The sequence below is a fragment of the Falco cherrug genome, chromosome 9 (assembly GCF_023634085.1).
Source record: "Falco cherrug isolate bFalChe1 chromosome 9, bFalChe1.pri, whole genome shotgun sequence".
Lineage (NCBI taxonomy): Eukaryota > Metazoa > Chordata > Aves > Falconiformes > Falconidae > Falco > Falco cherrug.
The window spans coordinates 44,283,741-44,302,162 of record NC_073705.1 but is presented as its reverse complement, the minus strand read 5'-3'; the positions used below and the strand labels follow the sequence as shown (position 1 = coordinate 44,302,162).

The window sequence follows — 18,422 nt, the reverse complement described above, 5'->3', positions numbered from 1 at the left end:
TACATTCTTCTGATTATAAATTTATACAGCTGTTTGTTACTTAGAAATGTCATGGATTTTATTAAGTGTTTTAAATGTAAGCATAACTAATTCAGTAAGGCAGAATCAAATCCGTGAAGAAAGGTGTGTTTAAAAAATTTCTGCTAGTGAAGCACTGATAGTAAAAAGGTGAAAAAAGTATTCCTCGGCGCTGCAAGCCCCGGCCAACCTTCGGTCCAACAAGCGGGATGTGGAACTGAGCACAGTACAGCACTGGAGAGCACTGTGGAGACACTCCAAAGAATAACAGCAGAGCACAGGCACAAGGAAACAGGAAACTGTTCCCACAGCTTGAGCACTTGGTGTATTTTCGGGTTACTTCTGGGATTCTGCAGACCAGATTGTTCTTTAGCCTTGTGCAGGTGGACGGGGAAGGAGGAGGACGTAATGGCTATACCTGTCATGTGCCTTAGGCAGCTTCTGCAGGATGTGAACTGGTTCCTTACTGAGCTGCGTAGTAGGGAACTCCATTTCATCTTGCAAAGGGCTGGAGTAATGGGAACACTTTGCCTGATGTTGCAAGTGCCCTAGGAGACATTTTGCCAGTCAAGAACCAAACTTCCTGTTGCTTTTTCTGATTCTTCTTCCTACGCCTAGTTAAGCTGTATGTTTCTGGTTTTATGGATTCCCAGGTACACAACCCGTATTGCAGTCTTTTCACCAGGCCAAAATAAACCCTGAGACAATTCTCCTTATAACTACAAAGAAACATTTAAAATTATTTTCTTTTTCTTAAAGCCAGTGTTGGGTAGTAAGAGCATTAAAAGTCTTACACAGAAAAAGAAAGTATTTGTAGGCTGAGCAGAGGCTTTACTTGAGTTCTCACATCAGTTTGTCAGAATTAGTACCTAGATGCGTGCAAATAAAATCCTGAAAGTCTTCTTTTCCTCTGAGAAGATTAAGTATTCAGAGTTAGACTCGAGTGCTGATTTTGAAATTTATCCTCTGAAATTACTATGAGTCTGCAGTGCCAAATGATCTACAAGGAAGTTCTACTTATTAGCTTCTCTCTGAGAATGAGTGTATCTGAGATATGTCTGTGTTCCTCTGCTTTTTATTTTAAGAAGTATTTGTTAGTTTCTTTTACAAGTTTGAATAATCCTTGGCTCCAAACCCACATTGTATTGACATTTCTCCTACGGATGCTGAAATTTCATCCCCCTCAAGTCTTTGTAACAAAAACTTCACTTCTTGATGATGATCCTTCTCAGCAACAGAAACTGAAGGAACGATGAAAGGGGAAATGTTTTTTAAACCTGCTGTTAAACAAGGAGAATTCTTTTCAATACAGAAAATTTCTGTCTTGGTGTGTATGACAGCTTTGTCCTCAAGAGGCATGGATTCAAGGAGATGTGTTTCTGGCAGCTATAGTGGGTAGCATAGAGATTTACAAAGATGGACGTTTAGAGACTGAAAATTTTATATTCTTCGAAGCTTGTTAGAATGAAACAGATCTGAATCCTATACAAAACAAATTAACCAAATCATTTAACTTAATCAAATCCTTAGGGTTTTTTTTTTCTCAGACTAAACATACCTGTAACCATGAATGCATTGCTGTTACATAAGAACAAATGCAGCAAAATCCTCTTATTCTCTTCTTTTTTTCAAATTCTAGCAAAACCAAAATAATACAGGTTTACTAAATTAATAAGAAAAGGATATATTTGTATTTCAGTCACAGCAGTCAACTAATATGTCTGAAAATATATAATGAAGTTAAAGGCACAGCAATAAAGCTTTTCTTCCTTAGTGTATAAGATACTTAGATACTTGAATATGTACTGGAACTGAACTTGAGCAAATTAAAGAAACACATATAACTAAAAGCAAATCCTGACAAATAGTCTATAACTTCCTTTGCTTCCAGTGAGAAATTGGCCTGTGTCTGCAAATCTCCGGATTTGGCAGCTATACCTAATTTACTTTAAACTCCCACCGGCATCAGCGAAAAATTACCTAAATAGGGATGCAGGATTGGATCTAAGATAATAGCATATTAAAATTCCACTATAAATTCAAAAGCTACTAATGGAAATTAACTCCCCAAATTATAAAAAGTTCAAAGCAGTTCAACAGTTTTCAGCGTATATACTCAAAATGCTACACAATAGTAGCTATTGCATGTGTGGCCATCAGGAAACACAGCTGTGCTTCTTTGTGCTACAATTAATTACTTCCGTTGTATATAAAATTGAAAGTATTGGTACTCTGGGGCGGAAAAAGGATATCCTGATACACTGCTCCTATTTCCTTACCAAGGCCTATTACTGAATGTTTCACCATTAATTCAGTTTCAATGATTTATCTTACGATGAATAAAGGAAGGGTAAATTGGGTGGTTAATTGTTATGCTAAAAACTTTTTCTTCGCATTTTCACTCTTCTACATTTTTATCTCATTTTACTGCTTTCACATGTGCCCTCTTTCATAGCAATTGTTCACTTTTAAGTAGTTGCACTTAGTAATGAATGTCTAAAATAAATGTTCACTTAACTATCCTTTGACTTAAGGATTGTTCTGGTGTTTTTTGTTTTGGTTTTTTTTTTTTAATGTTATGAGATCAGAGAAAGCAGAAAACTTTGTTGGTGCCCTTTAAAGGAATGAGTAAAATTTTCAGCTTAAGTATTTGTGGCCAGGTTCTCTGAAGCTGGCACACAGAGATGTAATTTATACCTTTCTGTGCCAGTGAATTTCCCTAAGCTGGAGGGGGATAAGGATTCTTACCCAGAGTTAGGGAGGAGTAATTAACAGCCCAGCATTTCTCTGTTACGCATTCTTTTTTTTTTTTTTTTTTTTTTTTTTTTTGGTGAGAATTGCATAGGAGCAAATACAGTTTGAGGTTGTATTAAATAGTGCAAATGTGGACCCTTAAGGATATACACTGCCCTCAGACTTTAATACTTGTTTTTTAATAACACTGACTCTTTCTTTTTAGAGGACTTCTAAACAGAGAGCAGCTTCCGTGACTGCTTAGGAAATCCATGAAGTCTCCAACAACCACCAGCCATGTAAGTCTATAAAGGATAGATAACGTGTCATGTATTTGCCACTAGGAATTAAATCTCTCAGGGTGCTAACCTAAAAAGTCCGTGATTGTATGCATAGGTGTAATTAACACCACCAGACTGTTTCCAATCCATTAGAAGATGTGTAGCACAAAGCTGAGTAAGTGACATGGGGGAAACATGGAGTCCTTCAATGTGACTACAAATAAATTCTGCCAAATGAACTGAAATCTTTGCAAGTTTGAATTCACTGTAGTTGGTGTCACAACAAAGTGACAGAAGAATGGGAACTCAGAAAAGCTCCCATTCCAGAAACTGGTTTACATAATACAGATGGCAGAAAATCATCATCCACATAAAATACAGCCCTATTCTCCTTTTGCTGCAGCAGCTGGAGAATTATGCTGTGTGTAGTAAATGACACAGTAGAGCTGCTCAAAGAATTATGCTCTGTCACTATTTTGTAACAATGCAGTTTAGATTCAGGTATGCTAAATTTGAGGTGATACCTAGAACCTGAATGTCTCTGGCTAGCACTATCACATTTCTTGCAAGTATTTTTTGGCCAGAAGTATGTGCAGTTTAGCATAGATGCTGTGTTGTATAGATGCAGTAAAGCAAAAACTTCCAGTTAGTAACGTATATATTGTGTATCTCCAATAAATCTCAGTAAAACTGGTATTTCCAGGGTGCCGTAGACCAACTGAATACACTTGCACTAGCAGCACAGCACGTTGCATTACTTTTTACCCCACAGTGCTACACAGCTTACAAGCATGTGTAACAGTAACTCTGGCCAGGCTACCACATGTGCAGAAATCATAGGGAAATTTATGATGTCCTCAGAATCTGTGCAGGGAAAAATTTCCAGGAAGAAAATGGGTCAGGGAACATACAGGCCAACCAGTGGCATTGGGAACTGCAGAAGACCATTTGGCTGTGAAAGAATGTATTTGGTCTTTGTCTATAATGCACAAATAAAATTTTTATTCCCTGAATTCATATCTTTTATATGAAGCCAGATTTTGGAAAGTGTGCCCTTCTTTCTGCTCCCACATCTCCTATGCTATCAGAAGTCTAGAGATGTTACCTCTTAAAGCACAAATACCTAACTGGTAACAAAAACTACATCTCTAGGTGCACTCAGTTTAATGCACCATTATTATGCTGTGTGTAGTAAATGATACAATATGACAACAATTTAGGCTCAAATGCTGCAGGTATGAAACACATGCACTTAAAGGAAATCAAATCCTCACTTCCAAGTGTTTTAATCCACATACGTGTTCCATACATGCATATAGGAATGCTTGCATTTATCAACATTTAAATGAAACTAAACCATGTTCCCAATGTTATTTTTCAGTCTACATATGATTAGATCTTAAAATAATTAAAATTCTGTAAATCATTCTTTTGTTCTGAAATGAGATCCTTAATTTTCACTATAGATACTTATTAAACTTCCCAAAAATCCAAAACAGCTTCTTTAATGCACCATAAGAATAAAACATTCTAGAAGAACAGCAAGTTTCTTAGCTTTCTTGTAGCAAGCAGTATTACTTCCACAAGTACTGGAAGGACCATCACCTTTATTCAATTCAAAGTTGTTTTTTATCTATATCTTCTAATTAAAAGAAAAATAAATAATTAATTCAGTTATAGAAAGGCCTCAACTCTTTTTCAGTAACACTGCACATAGTAAAACTAAGCAGAAGCAGAAGAATTTCTGTAACATCTTTGTCATTAGTGAAAATAATCTGATTTCTATAGTAAGATTAGAAAATACTTGTGTAGCGGAGGCAGATTTATTAATGATACTTTATGCATACTGATTTATTATTCCCTAACAGTTAATATCTGGAAACTTTTAAAGGAAAAACATCTTTTGTTCAAAAGTTTAGCTTCGTTTGAAAAAAATTCATACCGCTTGTCCTTATTGCACAGAAAAGTCTCGTGAGTCAGTCTGAAGGTCCTTATTAGCACAACACACATTACTGTTTTCTTTTGATGTAATCTTCCTAAGAGGAGGGGGAACTGTATTTTTAACAGCTATCCAAGGGCATGTTTTATAGGCATACAGCACAGAATTTATGCCTGAATATAATCTGAGTCTCATCCATAACTCTCTGATTTGGCTGTGAGAACAAAGCATTTCATTGTGTGTTCAATAATAGTTTCAGCAATCTTATTCACACATTCCTTCCCTTCTTAATCAACAGAAACTGGCTGAATTTAAGATTCAGGGGCGGGGGGGGTGGGGGGTGGTGAGGAGCAATGCCAAAGTCTATAGTTTTGAAATCACCATTTTCTTCAGAGTAAATCATAGTCTCACTTCTGTTAAGAAACTCTCAGTGCAACACTTGTCAAGCTATTTTGCACCATGTCCTTTTCTAATGAACTTTGCTCTATTCACTTTTTGCACTCTATTAGCTGGCACAGTGTTATGGTGCCTCTGTTGCTTCTACTTGCAACAACTCTCCTGGGATCACAGTGCACAGTTTAGGAACCACTGTCTTGTGCAAGGGTTAGAGGTCAGAACAGACAATTTGAAAAACAGCAATTTTGAACTGTCAGAAAATTGTGTCTGTTCTGTTCATTCTTTTGAATTGTGTTTTTCCTTATGCACATTGAAAACAGAAATTAGGGCTGTAAAATAAAATCAAAGTGCACCAAGTGCACTGATGCTGTACTTTGTAATGCTATCTAAAACCAAATCAGTCCATTTATCATCTAACTTCTTAATTAGGTTTAATGTAATTAGTTGTGTCTTTAAAAATCCTGCATTCCTGAAGGGTGTGCATTAGGAATGCACAAAATGGCTGTTTTTATAAACTGCACTGTTATATGAAGATATCCTTTCATTTGAAAGTATTTCTTGGCACTGGAGCTCAATGAGGACATTTAAAACATTTTGTGCATTATTTAAAGTCACTTCTTCTAAGAAATGGAATACCCACCTGAACTTACGCAATCAAACTTTGTTCTCAGATGTGTCAACGTAACCTAAGACAGAATTTACCCATTCCTTATAAAGTTACTATAAACACTATTTGTTGACACAATAAGGTCTGAGACTATACAAGTCTTGCTAAGTTACAACATGTACTGTTAGTACACTACATCCTTTAAGCATACTAATGTTTGTTTAAAACAGTGTTATTTGGTTAATAAAACATTCAAGATGGATATACAATGAAGTTGAAACCAATGCTTTTAATTTTTATTTTCAGGTCTGAAGTAGAGAGTACAAGCTTGTGTATGCTTTTGTATCAGTATTACATGGCTGAAAGTAGTCAGCTGTTCACATGCCATATTAATAAATATGCCCAAATCATAAAGCTTTAACTGTATTTGCACATTGCTTTTATTACTAGACTGGTTTATTCATGTTGGCACAGATAATCCATGCAAGGTAGTTACTCACACCTCATAAACCACACTACATTCTGTTTCTGAAGAAACTAGGAACTTAGGAGAAAAAGTATATCTAAAAGCAAGGGCACTTGTGGCATCAAGTCAATACATTATAAAACCTAGATTTCTAATATGATCACTGCAGGCAAGAATTCACTCAGTTTCAAATTCTGATATTTATAAATACTAAAGAAATTAATATCTGCTACCAGGAGACAAGTATTGCAAATAAACATTAGTGTGCCCAGCACTAGACACTAGTGAGTGTGTTCAGTGCTGTGGACATTCACATTATTAAACATAAATACAAATAATCTTTAACAAAACATTTTGCCCAAAGTACTGACCTATGAAGGACCAAAGTAAAATATTTTTGTTGTTTTGAATTTATTTTAGAAATGTGTAATGTGTAAATCCAATACAGTAAAAATGAACTTCTAAAAAAAGAAGTCATGATTTTTTTTCCAGATAATGGAAGCGGTCTTCTGTGGAAACATTATTTTTACTCTGTTCTGTAAAAAAAACCAAAAAATGGAAAAAGCATTAAGATACTTTTTGAAGACTTTGATTGAAAAGTTACTGAACATGTTTTATTAGCTAAAAGACTGGTCTTTTTATTTGATCATTCAGAGGTACAGTATCTTTGTTTAATTATGTAAATTAATTAGAATGAAAAGAAATATTTAGAGGAACTTAGGACTTGTCCCAGGCATCTATTACAAGACATAAAACATAAACAAGTAGACATTATTAGTCTTGCATATTTTTGTACAGCGTTTATGTTCAGTGATAGTTGAAAGTTGAATTATATATATATCTCTCTATGCATCTTTCCCCCCTCCATATCACAAAGGTGACATGTGGCAGAAGAGTATCAGCAGTTATGTGGTATTCTACCCCCATGAAAGTTAAAATACTACATTATTATTCACAAATTTCTGGTTCAGATATGTGCAAAAAGTATATCTTAATATAGATATCAAGGGCGGGTAACTGGATTCTCTATTTTTGGACCACATTATGAAGCAGCACAAGTCAAAACAGGAAATTTATTACATTATAATCCTCAGGGTATCTCTGTTCTTCGTTCAGAGATATCACTGTATCTCATATAGTGATATGTAAACTAGCTTTAATCTCACTTGCTCGGGCACCGGCTGGAGTCAGGGCATGTGTTACAGTGCAGGTTATCTGCCCAAGGAAATTTTCAGGACTCTCAAGTTAGTACGGCTCCCACTGAAAGGGAAATTTTAAGGACTCAAACTAGTACAGCTTCTGCTGAAGTCTGTGCTGCTGCATTTTCTCTGTTGTCACCCCACGAGCTAGCTCACCTATGCTTATGTACATTGCATTCACTTTTCTGCAGTACTGACTTCAGATTTACTAGATTGGATCCTGTATCCCCTTTGCTCACCCCTTCTGTACATATTCATACTCTCTCTCTGAACTATTGTGAGCTACTTGTACCCCAATTTCTTGCTTCAGGCCCTTTCCCTGACTGTAGTGAGTCATCCTGGCTATTCCCCCTTTCCCTCCCCCTGCCCCACCCCAACCATCTACTCTGTCAACTCAGTGAAACTAGGCTTACCTAGGCATTCCCCCTCCTCCGGCCCCAGCTTCAGTAAGGGCTTCCCACCCCCTCAATGCTTCATCTTTCCACACTCAACCAGAGGCCCCCAGAGCCCCTACATTCTGGCTGCTGCAGGTGCTCTCCCTTCTCTGATCCAAGCCTCCCTTCCCCTGCCTACACTGAGACCCCTGTCTCCCATACCTCTGTCCAGCCAGCAAGCCAGCAACTCGCAGGCTGACCCGGGCCCCTTCAGCTGGCAAGCCGGGCTCCCCTGTGAACATGAAGAAGAGACAGCCCCAGCCGTGCTGCCTACCACCATCTCACAGAGCGTACCCCTGCCTGAGCTGCAGCCTTCCATCTCTGGCCATCTCCTAAAATGCTTTGTCCTTCACGCTGCCAGCGAAGAGGGAGCTTTTAAGGACATTGAGGGGGAAGGTGGAGAGTGAGAGACACACATATACACATCTGTAGATTAGAGGTGAAAGACCTCATGAAATTCTCCTGAGGCATCACAAGTCCTAGCGTTTTGTGTCCTCCCAAGGAGTCTGACTCCCTGTTTTGATGTTGACAGCAAGAAACTAGTCCCAGTCAGTGGGTAACACAGAAATCTGCCTAAAAAATATCTTCATGCAGCCTTAGTATATAATATGCTGGTTTGAATTCTCTTAAATAACAGAGAATAAAACCCACCATTTTGAATGACATTAAAAAATTAAAAGGAACTCTAGAATTGTCTCACTGTTATGAAAAGGTGTTTGAGGAAGTCAAATATGAGTGAAAAAAATATTTAACTTCCATGATTACAATTTATTCCTCTAGAGAATATTATGAGCCAGATCTTTGGATTTTGTAATCAATGGAACCATATTCACACCAGCCCAGCACCGACTGAAAACAGAAAATTTGTTTGCTATAGAAAAAAAAAAAAAAAAGGCTTTTCATATAATGTGCTAGTATTTTAGAATAACTCATGCATACAAAAATCTGACCCTGTAGCGCCTGTATCAGACCACTGCTAAGATCAGTAAGAACAAAGATACCTACTGAATAAATACAGGTCATACATGTCAAAACTGCCACAGGCAGTTCAGGTTGTTATTTTTCTCCAAGCTGCACACTGCCTGCAGCTAACAACTCTCATATTAGAACTCCAAATTTCTCCTATTCCTCCCCCAATCTTTGGACAGTTTTTCATCCCTGAAAAGACACAACAGTTTTCTTGAAATGACCATTACCCATTGGAGGGCAAAGGCAGACAATGCTATGTCATTTCTTGTTACTCAAAACACTAGGCAGAAATAGGGTGCAGATGGCACCAGAATGTGGCCCACAGAATGCGGCCCACAGAATGCATCCTCAGCCTCAGGAATACTAATTCAAAACTGTCAGTACTGCAAGCTGTCAACACACACATCATAATTCTCACTTAAACAGATTAATAAAACTTGAATAGTGATCAGACTTTCCATTTTAACTCTATTTTCAAACAGACCTGCGGTCTCTAGTACAAGTGTCATTGGTATTTAAAATTAAAAATTCAAAGGTGTTATCAGTGCTACAAGTATTGATCTTTTTGGTGAAAAAAAGTTTTATAACTAACTGTTTGAACAACCTGAAAGTTGTTTTTAAAATACTAGAAAAGATTACTGTATGGTTATCCTAATTGTCAGACCCTATCTACAGTTTTACAATGGCAAATACTACTACAATTCAGGATGCATTGCACTTAAACTAAGAAAAGGGGGAAAGAGAATGTGCCTGTGGTGTTATGCTTCCTTATGAATTTTTAATCAATGTTAATTTACTAAGTGGGGGGGGGGGGGGAAAGATGCTTTTTTCCTGTGTGGGATAGAGTAGGGAACTTTTGCAAGCTGTCATCCATTTCCTAGCTGTGCTAGATGGATGTGTGTCTTCTGTGTCCATCAATATGAAGGTCCAGATGTAAATTCCTACCTCCCACTGATATCAATGGGAATTAGAAACCAAAGCAACTTTGAGCATTTTTTCCACAAGAGGAAAGGAAAACTGGATTTGAATTAAAAGCTAGCCTTTCCAGCCAGCTCTATTCCATTCAATGTAAAAGCAATTTGGAGAAAGCCAGTTGTCCTTTTCTATTATGAATGAAAATGGCTAATCTACTGTGCGAGTATAAGCCAAGTGCACTAGCAACGTTGACCCAACATGCTTTTCTCAATCTTAACGGGTTATGGAAGGCGTTAGTCTGTTTCCACTTTATTTTCAAACTAAGTTACAGATTATCTCCTATGCTTTCCAGTTACATATGGATTCAAGGCAGACTTCTTATTCGGAAAGAATCTAAAATATTTGATGCTATGAGGTAGCACCACAACATAATGGAACAACACTCACTTTTCACAGAGGAAACCCTAATCTATTTATTTTCCTCTGAAAGTTATAGCCTTTGGTTCTACAGATTATTGTACATGTGGCACTTAGTCATTCTTGTTATAAAAGAAAATGACTTATTACAAAAGGACTTTCCCAGTTGTTCTTGAACACTAGTGTGTGGTCTAAGCAATAAAACTGCTGTGGGTAGTTATTTGAAACTGTATTTGCACATTACTTTTTACATTACAGTTTTTAGTTAATTTCAATATTTCCCCCAACTGTTGCTCTAATAATGGACTAGTTCATTTGTTTTTGACTGTGCATTTAGTAGGTTTTTGTATGAACCTTGCAAAAGCATGTTCTGCATTTATGAAAGAGGTTAAAGTTAAAACTTCAGCAGTATCAACTTCCCAGCTTTTACCAAGAGAAACACTCGCCATGGTTACCAACTTTATAATTGCCCAGTTAGTCATCTGTTTCTCCCCAGCATTACTGACTACCAGCTCTTTTAAACATTGATGGCGTGGGCATGCTTCTTGCACAGTGGCTTATCCTTCTTGGAGTAGAAAGGCTGACCTTCCAAGTTCACATGGCATACCTAGAATTAATAATAAATATAATCAGGAATCACTAAAAATAAAAAATAAAAATAAATTAAAAAAAAAAAAAGAGGGAGAAAGACATGATTATCAACCTCAACTGTATTTCTCTCCTGCCACACATTTCTTTGGCAGAAGTGCATCTGATTTCCTGGATCAAAGTGTACGCCTTGGTAGTTTTCCTACTCCATGTTGAGGTTAGGCTCTGGTTTGTATCAGCTCTCCTCTCTGTACTTTCCTGCCACCGCTACCCACTACGTTCACTAGTTTCCATTAAAAGGAAGTCTGGGTACACGATCCCCTAGGCAGCTTCAGCATGTCCCAGCAGTGCTTGTGTAGATCATCAAAGAACAGTGGCACACGCAAGCACATGCAGCTAGCTCAGACTTTAAGACCTAGATTCTGATCCTTTCACGTATGATTTTACAAAGGTTCTGATTAGGTGCCATGGTCCCTGAGGTACCATCCTTCCACAGTACTATTATATACTCATTCCTGTTATTACTTGGTATGGGTGCTTATGTGATCAAGGAGTGAGTCATTCAGACAGCCGGTATTGAAAACTAATTACTTATTCTTACCAGTTTATTCTTCAACCCACAGAGCTCTCTGCCTGGCTGCAGTGCCAGGGTTTGAGAATGCGTGTCTGAGGCAGGGCAGCCTAGGTTTAGATCAGCTTAAACTGCCCTGGAATTGTACACAGGGTGGTGCAACGCCACTTGCAAGGTCAGAGTTGGCTAGAACCACTTAAGGAAGTTAACATATCTGAATCTAGGAGTAAGAATAAATGTTGTCCCTAATGCTTATGGCAGGCTTAAAATCAGTGAGTGATAACATCAGTGATGTGCTGCTGCAAGTGGAAGGAAAATCACATGAAAGGATATGAGGATGGCATATTAGAATTTAAAAGTCATGTGGCTATTTACATTTGACTTAACCCACTGAAATAAAGTTAGCTCCTAACAAAAGAAGCTATGCTGCGAGAACTGCATTAGCAGAACTATCACTTCCAGAGAAAGTCGCATTGCTAATTTAAATAAGTACATAAGAATGCAATTAAATGAACAAGCAAGAGAAGAACACAAAATATTCAGAGAAAGCATCTTTTATAAGTGACTAAGAGCTGTTAGTTCATGAAGGAAACTCGTTGTCTGGGTATTCTTTTCCTATGTTAGAATTTCAAAACCACTTCAATTTTCACAGGACACCTGTGTCACTCACTTCCATGTACCCTTGAAAGACCAGTAGCTAGTTTAGTTTTAGATATTTACATTTCTATACTTTCTACTCTTCAGCCTAAATTTTAGAGGTCAACAAACATTACGAATTGTCACTACCATTTTTGCTGTGGCCAACATAGTATTTTTAGCTAATTAGAGGTTCTAGATATTATTACCTTAGCACAGCATTATTAGAGCCAGATGAAAAGTACTCTTTATCATACGGATTTTACTACTTTGTGTGCAGTGTGGGAATATGGCCACACTGTATAGCTGTATGTGCACCACAGATTGATGAGTTTGACCAACTTCTATGCTAATTACTATTCATTCTCTCTAAACAGACTTGGTTTTGCAAGTTTCAAAAAGCATTCTGCATGGAAATACAAATGCACTGCTTTGTAAGATTGTGGCTATACTGTTCAGTATGGTGTTAATTTATTTTAAATCCTGCTTTATCTTTATTTGGTAAATATTGGAAGGAATAACAGCAATAGTGCTATGTATTAATATATGTACTCCCTAAAACTGGATGTTTTATTAGAAAGCACTTGCTTGAGATGGTCAAATTTAATAATTCTAGTACATTTATGGGAGGAGAAGAGAAATGAGTCCCATCCTTCTCCATCTGCAAGTAAAAAATGAAATTCAATCCTCTACATCCTTAGGCATACGTTAGTCATTCCTGCTTTCAGGTCTTCTGATGTTATTTCACTATTTATGAGTATAAAGAAATTATATAGTATTTGATATAGAACCTACAGCACAAATGAAGCAGGTATCATGCCAAGTGTGTCCGAGAGCTTCAATGAATTTATCTCCAGCTTCAACAGGAAAATCACAGCCATGGCATTTTGTGCTGAACAAAGCAATATAATCTAAAATGAAACAAAAAAAACAAACTTAAAACAAACACTTAATGTAATCGTATTAAATCCAAGAGAAATAGAAAGTTTCCAGAGGATGAATTTTTTTACTTTTTACTACATTCACTGAAACACTTGTTTCATTTGTTTCATACATTACTGAAACATTTGTTCCTTTGTTGCAGCACTTAGAAAACAAAATCTCCATTACCACGTCTTGCACATCTGAGCAGAGCTCTTTTCATGTATGTTGGTTGATCCATTTTAGGGTGAAGTAGCAGTACCAGAGGTTGTAATTCAAGCAACTTAGTAGAGACAATGTGGGCAGCAACCCACACATACTGTATAGAAGCACTACCAGAACCCTAAAAGAAGAATTTTTCACCCCATAACATGTAGATTTCCAGTGAGCAGACTCTACCAGGGAAGGGAGGGGCACAGGAAAAAAACGTGTAGGAACAGAAACAGAAAGCAGGCATCATAATACAAAAGGGAGAGAAATAATGTAAGGCATTCTGGGACATGGAGGCAAAAGACCAGGGCTCTTCCAGTCTATCACAAAAAGTGGAGAACAATACAAAGGGAAATACTTGTATATGTGGCGAGTGGAAACAAAATCCATGCTGGATAGGTAACTTTTTTTATTTTGTTCATTAGCTGCTTTATTCTTATGTCGCTTCCACACAAAATGAAGCACATGATGACTGAGCAGACCTGTCCAGTTTGCCATACCTTTCTCACAGTAAGGTTCCCCATCCTCCATGTGAAAGAGGCTATTCCCAAACGGCATCTTACAAGCAGCACAGACAAAGCAACTGGTGTGCCAAGTCTGTCTTAGGGCATGCATAACTTCCTGTAAAACAAACAAACAAACAAAAATCTCCAGCAGAATAGCATGTCATGCAACTACCTACTGGAGAACAAACACAAGGCAAAGATGCTCTAAATTTTTCCCTTTTGTATCAGCCAATTCCCCTCCTCAAAAGAAAGAAGTATGACAAAAATTGGGCTCCTCTGGCAAGAAAGAGGAAATAGGACTACAAACTTTCCAGAACAATGTATTTGCCAAAATGAAACAACATAGTTCAGGCAGCTGTTTGTATCAACATGCCCAGTCGCTGTTGCAGGAGAGATTCTCTACAAAGATTCTGATTATTTGCTCCTTTGTTTTGACACAACTAGTATGAATTCTTCAGTGCAAGAGTATGATTTGTTAAATAAATTTTAAAGAGTAACTTTCTCTCTAAGACCAGGAAGTGCATGCAGGGGATAAGTCTGATGTTTCAAAGCAACTTAGGTTATGCACTAATTTCTTTAAGCTTCTCACAAGAATGCTTTGCAAACTAATGTAAAAATCTAAAAAAAAACAGCAAGGGTTCTTAGATTTTAACTTATGTGATTAGTGAAGATGAGTCTGTGGGTCTGTTCCTAGGCCATGTGGGCCATGTGTTCATCACAACCCTCCATGTTCGGTGCAACTGATGTTCTCTTAAACTGAGCATCCAGATTCTATCAGCTTCTTTCTTCTATCCAGTTTGGATCAATCTCTATTACTGATTCATTCTTATCTTGTCATACAGAAGTCCTCCAAGACCAGAAGCTGCTGTACTGAGCTCTGATACATGATTACCTGCTAATTTGTCAATCTCACTTGTGCCCAAGACAATGTTCAAGTGTATATCTGTCAAACAGTCCAGATTTCAAAGGGCCAGATGTGTAACTGGTGTAAATGAATTTAACTTTGTTCACTTCAGTGAAACAGTATTGATTTACACCAGATGAGAATCTAGATCCTATTTTATGTTGTTTCCAATTATATATGTAGACTGATTCTCTTTAAAAGATTATTTTTAGTCTCCATTGACTATGACAAAAGGGTTTGAAGTCCTCTTCTGTGCTTTGAATCCAGTGAATAGCCAGAATAGTCTGTTTACCATATATCTTATTAGAGAATCACCATTTGTCATTAACTTCTGTTACTGTTTGCAAAACAACTATTGCTGATAAATAGGTTTGTATCCATTTATGAACCTCATTGAGCTAAGAAGCAAAAAAACCAGATTGAGAAATCTTATTAATATAAATAGAGGCAGCTGGCATCTTTGCTATTTTCCTGATGAAAATCCATAATGGGGAACTGATTTGTGCCGGCATTAATTAGGTAAGTTAAGTCAGTACTGTGCTGTAAAATTACTACTGCTGCAGTAGCCATCAAGACTTGGTTGGAGCCAGAGCTTCACCATAGATGTCTGATGCTGCCATCCCTAATTGGCAATTGCACAGAAAAGCATCTAGTCTGTCAGTGCCAACATTTAGACACATGTCAAAAGCTAAGCAGTGAAAAAACAATGTGTACTCCTTGCTTCCTCATTTAAGAGTATCATGTCATATATTCATTATCACTGTATGGATAAATACACTGCTAAAATTATTTTATGGTATTCCAACCTCATCACCATCTTAGGTTTAAGTAGAGCAAATTTACTTGTACCTAAGCACAAGTACATTAAGACAGAAGTGGCATCTATTTTTGCCTGTATTTTCTTAACTATAAGAAGTCAGCAGAATTCCTCTTGGCAGCTGTGTTGCTAGCTACCAGCGAGGTGCAGCAAGAGCAATGGGCCTCTTCCCAAGATCACTGATTTCTCCATTGAAATTTAGGCTAGGTCCTGTGTAAGATAGAATACTCCAGTTCAAGTCTCTTACTATGAACATAAGGAAAAGACAGGTAAAAGTAACATAGTGTGTATCGGATAGCGAAGAACTATCCAGAAAGTGTTACTTACTTTGCACTCAGTGAGATGGTAATTGGATTATATGTGCTGTCTATGAATTGAATAAGGTACAGAAACATCCAATATTTCAGCTAGATAAAAATTACTATAAAATAATTTGTTTCTTATTCTGAAATAATCAATGGGCTGGGACATTATTATGTAAAAAGGGGAAATAATTAAATATTTACATTCATTGCTTACAGTCTAAACTATTTCACTATTTCCATGAACAATGCAGCTGGAGAAAGGGTTAAGCTTGTTCTCTTACCCCCATGATCTTAGTGTGGCATCTGGCACAGGTTGGTGCAAAGAACTGTTCATAACAGCGCTCACAGTACACACTATTCTGCTCTTCCACAAAGCACATATCAGCCAAGGATGTCTTGCAGTAAGCACAATTGAATTCTTCTGGGTGCCAAGAGCGACCCATGGCTACCAGGAAAGGACCCCTGTAAACAATCATAGTTGTCTTATTTGTATTGCAAAAAGATTGATTGACCCTGATTACAAACCCACTTTGTTAGACACTGCATACACGTATAACAAGCATTCTGCTTGAACCATGAAGGTACCTATTGAAATAAGATCCAGAAGCTTGAACAGAAATGGTCTTTTTCGAGCACACTACTCAAACACTTTGCCAGTTGGTTAAAATATTTCATTGTTATTCAGTCTTATACATTGGATTTACAGACAACTGTTGGAAAAATCATCAATTATTTTCATATCTGCACAGCTATAAGTGGTCTTTGCAAAGACAGCAGGAAAAGGCCAAGGGTTGTAACACAGAAGATAATGCTACTATTTGAATACATGAAAAAGCAGGCAAATTTCCAAACCTACACACCCACACCTCACAATAGCTCCTAAAGTCCCTGCCTTTTTTCATCTGAGAGCACACTGCATGTGGCATGTTCTAGAAATGTCAGATTATCAGATGATGACTTGCTGTTTGATTATATGGAATACACATTAAATTCATCTTGGTGATTTACTCTTGATTGTAATTAGATATAGTGATTATTACTGGAGTCTATCTATTTCAGAATATATAAAGGGCAATAATCAGCAGTTCCACGTCACCAAACCAGCTCCTTTAGTGGGGGAGACTGTCATTATACATGGATTACTTAAAGTTGGTTAGCAGTCCACAGGGTAACAATAGGCACTGGTCCAGCAGAATGAATTGGGAGAGGAGAAGGGAGAGGCATGCTATGAATCACTGGTAATAGAGTGTAGGCATTATCTTTCGCCAGACACAAAAGCAACAATTACATTTGGCTGCTGTTCCAAAATGATGTCTCGTTCCTTTTCTCTCCATAATCCTCCCCCCCACCCCCCAACTCTCCCAGTGAGGCTCTATGTACCTCCTTCAAGGGGTACCTTAGGACCAGAAACTTGTTTAAAAAACAAACAGTGATTTACCACAGCATCCAAGAAACAAACAATTAGCATGTATAACTTTGCAGTGATAAAAAGTGAACCACACAATAGCAAAATGAGCTCTGGAAATGTTAAATTAATGATGCAGACAACAGACATCCCTCCTGGGTAATTTAACTGAGTCTTAGGCTCTGGTACTGTATATTAATGTACAATAACCAGTCCCTCTGATATTTTTTCCCTGCTTCGTCCCTCTTCAAAACCTCATGACCTTACCGAATTATGCTGTTACAGTGCCCACAGAGAGGAGTTCGGCTGCTGGCTGGGAAACGCTCAGCCCTCTGAACTGTTCCCCGAGCTATTGCAGGAGCCTGGGAAGAAGTTGAACCTGGAGATGGGTAGGCAGAAGTTGAGGCAGGAGATGGTACTGGAGCACCCCGTGGTAGGATGTGCTTTGTGACAGTGGTGGTGGTTTTTCCAGGTGCAAATTTCTGGGAAAAGGAGTCATCTGTTACCCACGGAGGGCGGCTTGCAGGCTCAGTGTTGGCAGGGGTGTAGGAATGCGCTGGTGCTGGTGCTGTTTTAAGTATCCCAAAAGAAACCAAGAAGTATTTTAAAGTCTTTTCTTCTGATGGCGAAACAGCAACACTTACCAAAGGGTACTCCATGACACACAAAAATTAAAAGCTTCAGATGACACTTAATTATGGCCTGTCCCATTATTGCTGATTAACTCTGGACTGAAGCCAAAGTTATCAGTACAATCACTGACTTTTAATCCACATGCATTACAGAAGTCATTGCCTACTGGCTTTTACAGATTTTATGACGACCGTTTTCAAGGGCATCTCTTCATTTTCTAGTAGGAATAGACATGGCAATTCTGTGATAATTTTAAAGACTGCCATATAATCCGTTCAGGGCAGGTTAAAAACAGAAAGGCCAGATCACATAATAACATTTTAGATGGAATTCCCCATACTTTCAATAGAAGTTATGCTTAAATTTTAGTCTCATTATATTCATTAAAATGCAGCATTTTCCACAGATGGCACTGTTATCTATCATTTGTAGGTTTTACTCCTAGGTGTCTGAAGAAGAACAGGCTCATACAGGGAGCACAGAGACGGAGAGCACTGGAAGCAATACTGAGGGGAGCCAGTTCAGCTCACATGACCAGCGAGACAATGCCAA

General features: G+C 37.8%; 1 protein-coding gene and 1 long non-coding RNA gene across 14 annotated transcripts in view; one reads left to right on the top strand and one right to left on the bottom strand.

The window, feature by feature from the left end:
- LOC114018180 (uncharacterized) overlaps positions 1-18,422 on the top strand; it is a 59,027-nt gene that overhangs the window by 3,670 nt on the left and 36,935 nt on the right. For both annotated transcript variants that reach the window (XR_008734034.1, XR_003563610.2), the window contains exon 2: positions 2,978-3,050. This is a non-coding gene — a long non-coding RNA (uncharacterized LOC114018180). The remainder of the gene's footprint in view (positions 1-2,977; positions 3,051-18,422) is intronic.
- The window catches only part of LDB3 (LIM domain binding 3), a 128,646-nt gene continuing 116,467 nt past the window's right edge, over positions 6,244-18,422 (bottom strand). For 11 of the 12 annotated variants that reach the window (XM_055721473.1, XM_055721476.1, XM_055721477.1 and 8 more), the window contains 5 exons: positions 17,505-17,805; positions 16,114-16,294; positions 13,801-13,921; positions 12,965-13,080; positions 6,244-10,981 (listed from right to left, as the gene is read on the bottom strand). In XM_055721473.1, coding sequence (XP_055577448.1) covers positions 10,892-10,981; positions 12,965-13,080; positions 13,801-13,921; positions 16,114-16,294; positions 17,505-17,805 — 809 coding nt within the window. In that variant the 3' untranslated portion in view covers positions 6,244-10,891. The remainder of the gene's footprint in view (positions 10,982-12,964; positions 13,081-13,800; positions 13,922-16,113; positions 16,295-17,504; positions 17,806-18,422) is intronic. The other variant, XM_055721475.1, reaches the window with a different exon arrangement.